This window comes from Coffea eugenioides, chromosome 6, assembly GCF_003713205.1.
Source record: "Coffea eugenioides isolate CCC68of chromosome 6, Ceug_1.0, whole genome shotgun sequence".
In the NCBI taxonomy this organism is placed as follows: Eukaryota; Viridiplantae; Streptophyta; class Magnoliopsida; order Gentianales; family Rubiaceae; genus Coffea; species Coffea eugenioides.
The window spans coordinates 5866594-5880850 of NC_040040.1; the positions used below are offsets into that span (position 1 = coordinate 5866594).

At 39.7% G+C, this 14257-nt stretch overlaps 2 protein-coding genes across 2 annotated transcripts; one reads left to right on the plus strand and one right to left on the minus strand.

Moving 5' to 3' along the window:
* The first annotated feature begins 372 nt into the window (after positions 1–372).
* Positions 373–7231, plus strand: LOC113773103 (ABC transporter B family member 1). The gene is made up of 10 exons (XM_027317640.1): positions 373–1049; positions 1178–1232; positions 1347–1522; positions 1629–1829; positions 1935–2194; positions 2278–2594; positions 2853–3076; positions 4365–4738; positions 4861–5575; positions 5705–7231. Exons 1-10 carry the CDS (start codon positions 441–443, stop codon positions 6986–6988), a joined length of 4215 nt encoding a protein of 1404 aa, XP_027173441.1. The 5' UTR covers positions 373–440; the 3' UTR covers positions 6989–7231.
* A 2058-nt stretch (positions 7232–9289) lies between these two features.
* Positions 9290–11943, minus strand: LOC113774865 (zinc finger protein 593). Its single transcript, XM_027319512.1, has 4 exons — positions 11762–11943; positions 11539–11647; positions 11366–11428; positions 9290–9683 (listed from the first exon to the last, which is right to left on the minus strand). The coding sequence occupies exons 1-4, from the start codon at positions 11844–11846 to the stop codon at positions 9581–9583; spliced, it is 360 nt and encodes a 119-aa protein (XP_027175313.1). The 5' UTR covers positions 11847–11943; the 3' UTR covers positions 9290–9580.
* Positions 11944–14257: the final 2314 nt, after the last annotated feature.

Here is a 14257-nt window from a genome sequence, read left to right on the forward strand (position 1 = left end):
ACTTTCTTTCCTCTCTCTCTCTCTCTCATCACTCATCTGATCTCATCTTATCAAACTGTCAATTTGTGCGGAGTCTTTTTTACAGGAGAAGCAACCGAAGAAACCACCTCCTCAACTGCAAAAAAAAAAAAAAAAAAAAAATGAATATACCACTAAACCAAAGGGACGGACGTACAAGAAATTCACCAGCTCGAAAGAATTTACTTCTACTTACTACTAATATTAAACTTCTCTTATCAAGTTTTAGACTTTTAGTTGGGGGGTGAAAAACAGGGAGAAATTAGTAGATAGGAGTAATAAAATAGAAATTCTAAGATGGAGTCTTGGAGATGAAGAGTGTACTTGTAATAAAATCAAGAGAGAGTGTGTGAAAGAAAGAAACGAGTGGTGGGTTGGGTCAGTGTTGTAAAATTGAAAAACAGTCTTAAAGCAAAATCAAAATGTCACAAGAATGCGAGGAGATAAAGACGATAGAGCAGTGGAGATGGTCTGAAATGCAAGGCCTTGAACTCTTTGTCTCAGCTCCTCACCCCTCCTTAGAAACCACCACCACCACCACCTCAGACCTACACAACACCACCACCTCCTCCTTTAAAGCCCCCAACGACCTTAACTCCCTCACTACTGCTACTGCTACTCCTACTACTACTACTACAATCACTTGTACTAATTCTACTTCTCATCAACCAGCAGTAACATCAACACCGATAGTAGAAGACCCTGATTCTCAAGTAGTTTTAAGGCAACATACTCTAAATTTTGTCCAGAGTGGTATAGAGCAGGCAAGGAAGAAGAAGATGGATGGCTGTGACGGAAAGAAAGATGGTGGTGATGCAGAGAAGCCTACTTCACCACCACCCTCATCCGGGTTCGGTGAACTTTTTAGATTTGCGGATGGTTTGGATTATGTTTTGATGGGAATTGGGACGCTTGGTGCCTTTGTCCATGGCTGTTCATTGCCTTTGTTTCTTAGATTCTTTGCTGATCTTGTTAATTCTTTTGGCTCTAATGCCAGCAATGTTGATAAGATGACTCAAGAAGTCGTAAAGGTAATGATAATATCCCGCTAATGCAATTTCTTGAAAACCCATAGGCTTATGCAAATTAAACTGGTCATTATTGTATCCCAAAAAGGAGAGAAAGCTGAGTGATTCTTTTCTTTGATGGTCGTTTGCAGTATGCATTTTACTTTCTTGTAGTAGGAGCGGCAATATGGGCATCTTCCTGGGCAGGTAAAAGCCAAAAATGAACAACTTGTTCAAACCAACCTTTTTGCTACCTGGATGAATTCAACGTTTCTTGATTGAAATCAGGCTACTTATTGACGTAATGGTGGGTGGTTGCAGAGATATCATGTTGGATGTGGACCGGAGAGAGACAATCCACTAAAATGAGAATCAAGTACCTAGAGGCTGCTCTGAATCAAGACATTCAATTCTTTGATACAGAAGTTCGGACCTCGGATGTAGTTTATGCCATTAACACTGACGCCGTCATGATCCAAGATGCCATTAGTGAGAAGGTGAAAAGGAACAGCCAGGGGAACTGATCAATTTCCTTCCAAAAAAAAAAAAAAAACTTTTTTCTCTTCTATGTCTTAATTCTTTTTAGCCGTTCTCTCTGTGCAGCTGGGAAATTTCATACATTACATGGCAACATTTGTATCTGGTTTTGTGGTGGGATTTACAGCAGTTTGGCAGTTAGCTCTGGTTACTCTGGCTGTGGTTCCTCTTATAGCTATAATTGGAGGGATCCATACCACCACATTAGCCAAGCTTTCCGCCAAGAGTCAAGAAGCTCTTTCACAAGCGGGAAACATTGCAGAACAGGTGAAACTGAAATTTTACCCAGCAAAAGAAAATTTTTGTAGTTAGTGTAAGCAAAATTGCACGAGATTGTGGGAATATTACTTGCTGATTCTAGTCAAATTGCAGACAATAGTTCAAATACGGACAGTGTTGGCATATGTCGGCGAGTCAAGAGCATTGCAAGCATACTCTGCTGCTCTCAGAATTTCTCAGAGGCTGGGTTACAAGAGTGGGTTTGCAAAGGGAATGGGCTTGGGAGCTACATACTTCACAGTTTTCTGCTGTTATGCTCTTCTTCTCTGGTACGGAGGTTACTTGATTAGGCATCACTTTACCAACGGAGGGCTTGCAATAGCCACAATGTTTGCTGTTATGATAGGTGGACTGTAAGTAGTGAAAAATTACTTTGCCAAGCTTTATTGTCGCGTTTTCTGGATCAAAGAAGTTATCTGTTGTTTTAAATTGATAGGGCATTGGGACAATCTGCACCTAGCATGGCTGCATTTGCAAAGGCCAGAGTTGCTGCTGCTAAGATTTTCCGAATAATCGATCAGAAGCCGAGTGTTGACAGAAACAACGATCGGGGTTTGGAGTTAGAATCTGTTACAGGCCAAGTGGAGCTAAAAAATGTCGATTTCTGCTATCCTTCAAGGCCTGACGTTCAGATACTCAATGGTTTCTCCCTCACTGTTCCGGCCGGAAAGACCATAGCATTGGTGGGAAGCAGTGGCTCTGGCAAAAGTACTGTGGTCTCTCTCATTGAGAGATTTTATGATCCCAATTCCGGTAAGATTACTAAAATGCAGCAACCTCTTTACGGGGCCTGGCCTAATATGCTTCTGTGCTTTATGTTTGTCATTTACTGCTCCTCCACCGAGTTGTGTGGCTAAGGAATTGTTGTATTCTTGATCTAGCCAAGTGTCAGCTAAAGTGATTTTTGCATCAGAGGTCATGTCGTCCTTGTCTCTCCTCTCAGTAATAAATAATAATAGTAATGTCTGGGAATGAAAATCTCTGTTAGTGAATAGTGGTGTTGTTGTGCAGGACAAGTTCTTCTAGATGGGCATGACATAAAGACATTAAAGCTTAGATGGTTGAGGCAGCAGATCGGACTGGTGAGTCAGGAGCCTGCACTGTTTGCCACTTCCATCAAAGAAAACATACTGTTGGGTAGGCCTGAGGCTAGTGTGGTTGAGATTGAAGAAGCTGCCAGAGTTGCCAATGCGCATTCATTCGTCGTGAAGCTTCCTGACGGCTATGATACTCAGGTTAGTTTCAATATCCTCCGATTGTGATTTGTGAAGCAGCAGATCTTTATTATTATTATAATTATATAATTTTTCAAACTTTCAATCCTATTGTGATGACATTAGGGATGATCGAGTAGGGGTTTAGCAGGATTCATTAGCATTAATTATGTTTTAATTGAGTCATTATGGGAGCTACGTAATTGATGACCCCCAAAACGCATGCCTAAGAAAAATGCAATTGGATCTAAACCAGCGTAGTGCGATGGACAAAAAGCTATTGGAGCTCTTTATCAATGTGATGATAGATACTAGATAGGTCGGATGTACATTGGTCCACCGCCAGTACCTCGTGGACCAGCCGTGACAGAAGGTGCCAAATATTTGCCCCGTGCCTCTCTCCACGGTCGGAATTCCCATTTCAAGGCGCAAAGCAACGGCTCCTTAATAGTAAAGAGTTCGGAGAGTATTATTAAATGTAACTTCAGGCTGAGGGTTAGGATGTCAATTTGTGTCCTTTCCTATGGCTGGCTAAAGGATCAACATAATTTAGACGGTGGGCTGCATGGGTTTTGGTACTCATGTCTGCGCCAACAACGGAGGAGGTGAATCGTGGATTTGACCGTAATGGATCGAGGGCCCGTATTCAACTGCTTTATAATACCAGCCTGACGGACTTAAGTTATTTGGTCAACAAACCCACCGACCTAACTTCCATTAAAAAGTCAAAATCAGTGTGGGTGATTGGTCCTGGCAATTTAAAAATTGTAACATGGGTTTGGTCAAACATTGCATGTGCATGTGTAAATTGAGTGTTCTTTATTCATGGCAAAACGGAGACTTCTAGTTTCGGAACCTTTTATACTTTTCGAAAGAGGGATTATTGCATTATCGTAAGAACTGTAGGAAATGAGAGGTGCGCCAAAAGTTTGGTTGCTTATAAGCAATATTCCCACCAAAATTTCATCCTACCCTCTTAAGCTAAATGTAAATGGGCCAAATTGGATACGTTGGTTTTTTTTTTTGTGAATAATGAAGTAAAATTTATTTCTTAATTTTTATTTTAACATTAAATATACTTAAGGTTTCATATGTCTAATTATGAAACATTAATTACCTCATGGTTATCCATTCCACAAGAAACAACAGACAGAATGCCCTTTCCTGATTCTTTTTATTAAGATTTTTTCATGTTGCTTGATAGATATGCATCTTCACCTAATGAAAATATTCACAACTCTATTAGAGAAATTATTGGCACTACTCAAAATGGATCATCTGAAAATGCTGTATTGCTTCAAAATGTCAGGTAGGGGAGAGGGGATTGCAACTATCAGGAGGACAGAAGCAGAGAATTGCTATAGCAAGGGCAATGCTTAAGAATCCAGCAATTTTGCTTTTGGATGAGGCAACCAGTGCTCTGGATTCCGAATCTGAAAAGCTGGTTCAAGAGGCACTAGATAGATTCATGATTGGAAGGACAACACTTGTAATTGCTCATCGCCTCTCCACCATCCGCAAAGCTGATCTTGTCGTCGTGCTTCAGCAAGGCAGTGTGTCCGAAATCGGAACACATGATGAGCTCATTTCTAAGGGAGAAAATGGTGTCTACGCCAAGCTCATCAGAATGCAGGAAGCGGCTCATGAAGCAGCTATCAACAGTGCAAGAAAAAGTAGTGCAAGGTAATCTTTGCCCTGCTTAGTCTCTGTCAAAATTTCAAGAAAATGCACTCCTGAACTTAATGTGCCTGCATGAAATGAAGCAAACAGGCAGATAAAATGTATTTGACTTGCTTCTATTGCAGGCCATCTAGTGCAAGAAACTCTGTGAGCTCACCGATTATAGCCAGAAACTCCTCTTATGGACGATCCCCATACTCGCGCCGGCTATCAGACTTCTCTACTTCTGACTTTAGCCTCTCCCTTGATGCTTCTTATCCCAATTATCGTCTTGAAAAGCTACCATTTAAAGAGCAAGCAAGTTCCTTCTGGCGTCTCGCAAAGATGAATTCTCCCGAGTGGCCTTATGCTCTAGTTGGTTCAATCGGCTCTGTAATTTGTGGATCTCTTAGTGCATTCTTTGCGTATGTCTTGAGTGCAGTTCTAAGTGTCTACTACAATCCAAACCATGCTCTCATGATCAGAGAAATTGCAAAATACTGCTATCTTTTAATTGGTCTCTCATCTGCTGCACTTATCTTCAACACACTGCAGCATTTCTTCTGGGATGTTGTGGGGGAGAACTTAACAAAGCGAGTTAGAGAAAAAATGCTGGCTGCTGTTCTGAAAAATGAAATGGCTTGGTTCGACCAAGAAGAGAATGAAAGTTCTAGAGTTGCAGCGAGGTTGGCTTTAGATGCCAACAATGTTAGGTCAGCCATTGGAGACAGGATTTCAGTGATCATGCAAAACTCAGCTCTTATGCTCGTTGCTTGTACTGCTGGATTCGTATTGCAATGGCGCCTGGCCCTAGTTCTCGTTGCTGTCTTTCCTGTGGTTGTTGCAGCGACAGTATTGCAGGTTTGTCCACGGCAACTAAATCTAGGAAATATGGTTAACGAGATATCGTTAGGAGGCTTGCTTTACTACATCATCTTTTTCTTGTGCTCGAGTCACTTGTTTTGACTGTTTTTTGTGGCACTTTGACAGAAAATGTTCATGAAAGGATTCTCAGGGGACCTAGAAGCAGCACATGCCAAAGGTACACAACTAGCTGGGGAAGCTGTGGCTAATCTAAGAACCGTTGCTGCCTTCAATTCTGAGTCGAAAATTGTGAGCCTCTTTACCTCCAACCTTGAAACTCCACTGAAGCGCTGCTTCTGGAAGGGACAAATTGCTGGAAGCGGATATGGGATTGCTCAGTTCTCGCTCTATGCTTCCTATGCCCTTGGTCTTTGGTATGCCTCCTGGCTTGTCAAGCACGGGATCTCCGACTTCTCAAAGACCATCCGTGTATTCATGGTCCTCATGGTCTCAGCCAATGGCGCCGCTGAAACTCTAACTCTAGCCCCTGACTTCATCAAAGGTGGTCGAGCAATGCGTTCAGTGTTTGATCTCCTAGATCGGAAAACAGAAATTGAGCCTGATGATCCTGAAGCTACCCTAGTACCTGACAGACTTCGTGGGGAAGTAGAATTCAAGCATGTGGATTTCTCTTATCCTTCTAGGCCAGATATAGCAATCTTCCGTGATTTAAATCTCCGAGCTCGAGCTGGCAAGACTCTTGCTCTTGTAGGGCCAAGTGGTTGTGGAAAGAGCTCTGTCATTGCTCTTACAGAACGATTCTATGAGCCGTCTTCTGGGCGTATTATGATCGACGGAAAAGACATACGCAAGTATAATCTCAAGTCATTTAGACGCCACATTGCATTGGTGCCACAAGAACCATGTCTCTTTGCCACCACCATATATGAAAATATTGCGTATGGACACGAGTCAGCAACTGAAGCTGAGATAACTGAAGCAGCAACATTGGCAAATGCACACAAGTTCATAGCATCGTTGCCCGACGGCGATAAAACGTTTGTGGGAGAGAGGGGAGTTCAATTGTCAGGAGGACAAAAACAGAGGATTGCCATTGCTCGAGCATTTTTGAGGAAGGCAGACATAATGCTGCTGGATGAAGCCACAAGCGCTCTAGATGCAGAATCAGAAAGGTGCGTGCAAGAAGCCCTGGAGCGTGTTTGCTCTGGAAAAACCACAATTGTAGTGGCACACAGACTATCAACGATCAGAAATGCGCATGTCATTGCCGTCGTAGACGATGGGAAGGTAGCGGAACAAGGTTCTCATTCCCATCTGCAGAAGAACTACCCTGAGGGGATTTACGCCCGTATGATTCATTTACAAAGATTTTCGCACGGACAAGCAATTAACATTGCATCTGGCTCAAGTTCCTCTGCACGTCATAAGGAAGACCAAGATGGACAATGAGGGAAAAGGCTTTGACCCCTAGAAAGTCCATTAAAAAGAAATTACAGGAAAAGGAAAATAGAGAAAGGAAAAGAAAATGGCACTGGAAACAAGAAAGGAATTACTCCTCATACCCACCGTGGTGATTTTTTTTGGGTTTTTGTCCAGTTTTTGTTTCTGTTTTGGTATAGGCCATAGCATGTGTATCTCCTTATTCTAGCCTTATATATAGTGGTATAATCTTGATATTGGTCCGTGAGGTAATTTCTCCCTGTTATCTTCCCAATGTTCTACGGCGTGTCTTTTAACTTGGAACGCTAAAACAAGGAGGCAACCGGAACATTAATTAGAAAAGGGTAAGGGTGATAACAACAGCACTCGTCAGTTTGATATTGTGTAAAAGATGAGTAAATAAATTGATTTTCCATTCAATAAACATCATCATGACTTGATTTGAGGAGGGAAGTTTTTTTTTTTTTTTTTTTCTGGTTTTTTTCGCATTTAAATGATGAGGGACAAAAGGAAAAGGACATGAAAGCAACATCTTGATTAAGCGTGTGTTAGAATTCCATCACTTTCTGCTTTTTCACGCGGTTTGCGGAGGAGTGAGTGGCATTTGGTTAAGCAAAAGAAGAGGCTGTAGCGTACACTGAGCAGTACATCCCCGGACCATTTGTTCTGGATTTCCGACAAGATATTACATCGCAATCCTACGTAATTGACCGAAGAGTGACCAGTTTCCAGTCCGTGGGATGGATGGGTAATGGTGCTCTCGTCTTCATGTTCACGTTCCATCCCTCCGACAACGTATCTTTCTTGAAACCGAATTATTGACAAAGAGTTCACGTGGCGTTGCACATGCGATTGAGAGCGAGCCTTCTTCTGTCCAAACAATACATACATATATATATATATCTCTATATGCATGTGTGTGTGTGTGTGTATACATGTATGTAGCAACGCCTCCCCCATGCAGCTGTTGCTATCATTTAAAATCTTAAAACAAGAAATAAATAAACTGAAAATGAACAAACCTAGAAAACCATCCTCCTCCCAACCCCATAATATTGATCTGATATACGGTGCATGATGAGCGTATAGGGCTATGGTGGCTGTACATGAACAGTTGGTGGTTGCGGCAGCGTACCTTCTAAATACACGAGGATTTGGTGGTGGTTGTGGCAGCGTACCTTCTCTTCAGTTGGTGGTGGTTGTGGTTGCATTATTTCATTGTTTTTGTTTCTTTTTCTCGCACGGAGGATGGGAACTGATCAACGAAATATACTATGGAGGCCAGTTTGAGCAGTGGCCTCGATATTGTCTGGGTTCGGGAGGGGCTCCAGATGGAGGCCGCGTCCTGCTCCGGAATGTTACGAGACACCCGCATATAAACACATCAACCCCACGGATTTGTGATGATTTAACCCGTGCATGGGTATTCAAGTCGGAAATTCAAAACTGACGAGACAAAATAGACAGGTTTTAACAACTGACAAGGAATGCTCGAAAACGTCCAGACGAAGACAGGTCTTTCACCTTCACTTCTTGCTGGCACAGTATCATAGTAAACAAAGGAAAGTCATTTTGAGTACGTTCTTAGTTAACAGGCTGTGCTGTTTGCACTTTGCAACCCCTCCCGCCTCCCTTCCCCCGGGGCGGATGTCTTTAATTTTACAAAATGCAGATTTTGTTTCAATTCCATTTGACAAGATCTGGAAACCGATGGATGTTTGGTGGCGTCGTAAATCATGCCAATATCTGAAAAGGAATATGATGCAAACATCCGCCATGATTTCTGAAATCACTGTAAAGACCTGCAAAATTTTTCTGTGGTTTTTACAAACTTGAATCACAGGAACAGATGCAGTCAACAACATAGAAGAAACTCGTCTGTATCTCTGCAATTTGAACTTTTTGTGCGAGTTCAAAACGCCTTTTATTTACAAATTCGAAACAAGCCATACCATATGGTTGGCCAGCGCGCGGACCAACAGATGCTAAGCTTGAGCACCACGGAACCATCTAACGCCTTTTCTAAAGCGAAGATAACAACGGTTTATAAGTGGTAAGTTCTCATAAATAGATTTCGTGCAAAATTTAATTTCGACTAGTCCCCTTTGGCTCAGAAATTGATATCAAGACACAAGATTCTGTATGATCTCATGCTTGCAAGCTGCCCCACGACGGTTTCCACTCATCTATACTCCAAACTACTACTTATTTGTTTTCTCCGGCTCCTTTTATTAGCTTGTATATAACTGGGAATATCTGGACAGATGTCCTTTATCCACGAGAAAGCACAAAACATTTAAGAAAAAATGCTAAGCACAAGGACGAGATTAAATGAGCATTACTTACCAATGTTCATAAAAATATTTGAGGGTGGTAAATGAACTAACTGCACTAAATAACAGCATATAAAATCGGGAAAAAAAAAAGTGTAAGCAAATCGATTTACAACCAGCTCAATTGATGTAAGAGAGAAGGGATACGCTTCAGGATCCAGCCTGAACCAACTTCGACCACAATGATACATTCAAACTTTGTTTCCAGCAGTGAAGACTACCCATTAGTCTAATTAACACACGTAAAGCACCAATGAAGGGGAATAGCTCAAGTTGACAAAAGCTTTGGACCATTATCTGGCATGCCCATTCCAGCAGCTAGGTCAGCATCAAGTTGTGTATGTGGCGCAGGTCCCATCATCAGCTTCATACTGCATAAACAAAGGTGTCAATTTCGAGCTTCTATTACCACCACCAGAATGTCCATAAGTTCAAGCTCTATTCAGCAATATAGCTGATGACTTTTTAACTTAGCCTGCCATTTTGAATGCATTGCAAGAGACCACAAAGCCTTGAAGAACTTAAAAGCAAACAAGAAAACCTACTAAAATCTGGTTAGGTATGTAAAATGGAACGAGTAACATGAGAAAGATGCTGAATCAAGAAAGCAAAAAATGCACGAGAAAGTACATGGAACTAGACGACGAGGCAGAGACTGCAGGGGATGCTTGCCAAGCAGTTAAAATACAGGGCAAACATCTAACATCATCTTGTAGTAATAGTGCAGAAAAATATAACAGAAACTTCCAAAATTAATACTGCACAATAGCTGCTGTTATCATAATCTTAAGGGATAAAGGCTAGATTTACAGCACTAAGCACAGCTTTCTTGAGGCCATTTTGTTCATTAAACCCACAAATTGCAACACACGAGGAGACAATCTAATTACGGTGCTGAGGCATACATTTTGTCCAACAATATATGTGTCATTTTCTCAACCAAAAAAAAAGTGAGGGCGTAAAAAACAATTAGTGATGAGCTTTGATAACCATTCAATCACCCATTACCCCATCTTGTTTGGTATAGGCTAAACTGTCAGTCCAAAGAAGAACAGGGATGCACTCACTCCAGATCAAGTCACAGCAAATTCCACTTTTCAGACCAATAGATCAACCCTTTCACAAAATGGTGAAAACTGGACTATTCTCCAATATCTCCTTTCCAGAGAACCTTCCATACTCTTACTCAAAGATTACTTCCACTCAAACTGCCTAGCGTGCATTTAAGAACATTACAACTTCTAAAGGACCAAATTAAACAAGTTGCTGATAACCAAGAAGACTCAAATGCCCCTGCACTTGACTTAGCTAGGTTCTGTCAGCAATGCAATATCTATGTATCATTGCTTACTCTAACTAGGGTTATGATAGGAGTCCACTATGAAATACTTGTTTGGAGCCTATGACTCAAAATTGCATTGGAATTCTTTTAAACACCCCCTGCAGTATAGATTGCCTTCAAGTTCATGGAACAATTTTATTAGATGGGCTGTCAAAATAGTAGCTCGCAGATACTCATTACATGAAATATTGCCTTTTCCGACTCATGGTTGGTTCAAAAAACAAGAGCATTGCAGCTAACAAGCTTGTTATCCTGGGGCTTCACAAGTAGGCAAGCCAAGGGAATGGGGAGAAAACAACTTCAAGGACAAACTTTTGGCTAGGTGAATTTGAAAAAATTGCATTTGAAGAATAAGTAGGGAAAAGCTCAGCCAATTTTCTATTTATGAAAAATCAGATAAAAGAAAATAATAAGTGAAATTTCAAACTCCGTCTATTATTCAACAGCCTCAAAGCAAGTCTCCAAGGTGACAAACCTTTGTGCCAGAACCTCAACAACTAAGTTAAATGTATGAACTGTGCTCTCGAAAGACCTTATTCTACCCCACTATTGTCCAAACTAAGGTTATTTCTAAAACTAACACCTCCGATTCCTTATTTCAGCAGTTTAGCACCAATGCTAATAACACTTGAGCACATATTCCTGCGAAAGATAAATACCAAGGCCATGTAATTGATCAAATGAACGAGGCAATTCAAGTAGAGAAATTACCGTTTCTTGTGTCGTTTGGTCTTGAAATGCTCATCCCTAACCGCTACATTCGCGAAATACCGACTAGAATGATAAACCCGACAAAATCAATTCCATGAAGGTCTTCATCGACTAGAATGATAAACAAAAATTGAAACAAAAGAATTTCGGAAAATAAAAAAGAAAATGATTACTCGCAGTGCAGGCAGTAATATTGGCCCATTCCAGGAAGGTCTTCGTCGACGGGCAAGGATTTGTTGTCGCCCACCATACAATGAAGCTCCTCGTAAACCGCATCATCACGTGGAAAAAGAAAACCCTAGTCAAGGAAGTAAATTTCTGACATTGAAGTGCAAGAATAATTCAGCTCAAATTAGAGAATCCAAAACGAAAAAAAAAAGTGAAAAAAAAGGATATCTTTGACGAGAAATTTAGTGCGGCGAGCTGTTTTGTGAGAGTAGCGTCGCTTCTTGACGCTTCTATGAGGACACTTGCCTCCCATTTTTACTTTAGAATGCGAAAGCGAAATTAGGGTTCTTCGATCTGCAGGACGCTACAAAACCCTTTGCCGCAGAGAAAGAGGGGTTTATTTTGTCCAACTTGTCCCAGGGTGCCTTTATACGACAACGTTTATGAGGCGGCATGACTCGTCTAGGCCTAGCCTCTCAGGACACTTTCTACTGTATCCGTATTTTAGCTCTATCGCTGCGTTATTGAAGAGGGCTTAGGCCCGGTAATTTATTGTAAAGTATTTTTTCAATAAAGTTTTGAATAAAAATATGTTTAAGTATTTTTAAATATATTATTTGAATAACATGTGATTTGAATATTTTTTAAATGTATTTTTTAATTAAATTTATAATATATGATAAAATAATTAAATTTATTTTTTATTTTTTAAATCATGTAAATTATTCCAAAAGTATCAATTTGAGTTTTTATTAAAAGTGTGTTTCTAACACTCAAATCACCATTTTTTATTTTATAGAATTAATATTCATGGGACGCTTTAAAAGTAAAATATTTTTTTATCAAAAGCACCGCAATCTTGAAATAAACCTATATATTTTTACCCCCAAAAAAAAATAAAAAAAAAAAAAAGAAAACAAGTGGACTGTATTTGACTTTTCAGGCCGTACTGGGCCGTGAGTGGTATAATATTAAAATAAGGTCTTATTTATAATAATAATAATAATTTTTCAAAGTCGTGAAAGTAAAGTTACTGTTTCAACTTTTTTATTTTTATTACAGCAGCAGTCAAAATGCAATTGCTGACATATAAACATGACTTTTTGTCTGCACAAACTCAAAAATAAATAATTTTTTATTGTGTTACAGAAAAAATATGAATAAATCTTATATATACTGACAGTCCATACACTATCATCGTTGGATCCATGATACATATGCAAAAATTGAATTAAAATTCAATTTTACATAGTTATCATTCATCCAATGCTGACAGTGTATACACTATCAGTGTAGGAAATATTAATCCAAAAATATATGATACTAGTAAATATCTTTGTCGAAAAAAATTGATTTTTTACTTATATCTCGTACCTAAACATGACAAATACGTTGTAATCGTCCTAGAAAGAAAGGATAAAAATGGCAGTACCTACCTTCGATAATCAAAAAAACCGGGCTACTTCAATGAAGAAATTTGCAGTTTGCCAAGCTCTTCTTTTTTTTTTTTTTTTTTTTTTTCCTTTCCACAATTATATCTCGGTTGCGGCACAAGTAAACTAGTCAGGAAATCTTGGAGTGCTCCCAAAAGGGCTAAAAACTATTTGATGCTGTAAATTATGGTTAGGACATTTTTACAAGCAGCTGCACTTTTGCACTCAAGCAATAACATAACCATTTCTTTAATCACGTTCCCTTCTAACTTTTAGAAAATCATTTCAACGTGAAGAAAACAAGATGATACATGGGCTTTACTAAACGTTTAATTCACTTTGCTTGACCGAAAATCCCCACCTCAAAAAAAAAAAAAACACCAAAAGAAGAAAAAAAAAAAAATCAACTACGAGTCCTGCAGTTGCAGTGGTTATGTATTCTCATACCGCTTAATAGTTGCACGAAGAGGTTAGCTGTTGCGAAGAACTTTTTTTTTTTTTTTATCAAACAATACACTAATAGGTTTTCCCAAAAACACATAAGATATTCCGATTCCAATAGCTTGATAAAAATATATTGGCAAGGGCGTGCAATACATAAAATATATATTTAGTCACTAACTAATTACGATCCTCAAAACAAACACATAAACAGGGTCTTTTCTTTTTTTAAGAAGAAAAAAACATGAATGTAAACCTACGCACGAGCAAATTAAAGCAAACACTCCAGAAAGAAAAGAGAGAAAAAAAAAAAAAAGGAAGCAACAGAAATGATGCAGGGCGTACGTATTTCTTTGCCGAATGCCATGAACAAGATAAACAAAACCCCAGAATAATAATCAAGATGTCGTTTTGTCTGCATCAGCATCTGCACCTCAGCTGCTCTACCTTCCAATTCTACTTGTTTTTTTTCCTAAAATTGTTTTTCTTCTCAAGAAAAAGAAAAAAGAAAAAGAATAGAGGGTGTGGAATGGAATCGGACAAGTAATATTGCATGAGAGAGAGCTTGGAGTAGTGTAGATACATGACGTAGCGATCCAGGTGCAGGTGCAAATGCAGAAAAAACAATGAACACCTTGGCTTGGAGATGAAGAAGACTAGTAAAAAGCTTAACCACGAAATAAACTGATGTCGATCCCCAACAATAATTTGTTCAGGAGTAAACTAAAAAATGCACTTGCACTAGCTCTATAATAATGGAAGTCTAAAATGGGTAAGAAAGACGTTGCTCGCTTAGCTCAGTCAGTCCCTCCCTCCCTCAAAATTTATAACCCATGAATGAATGAACTGG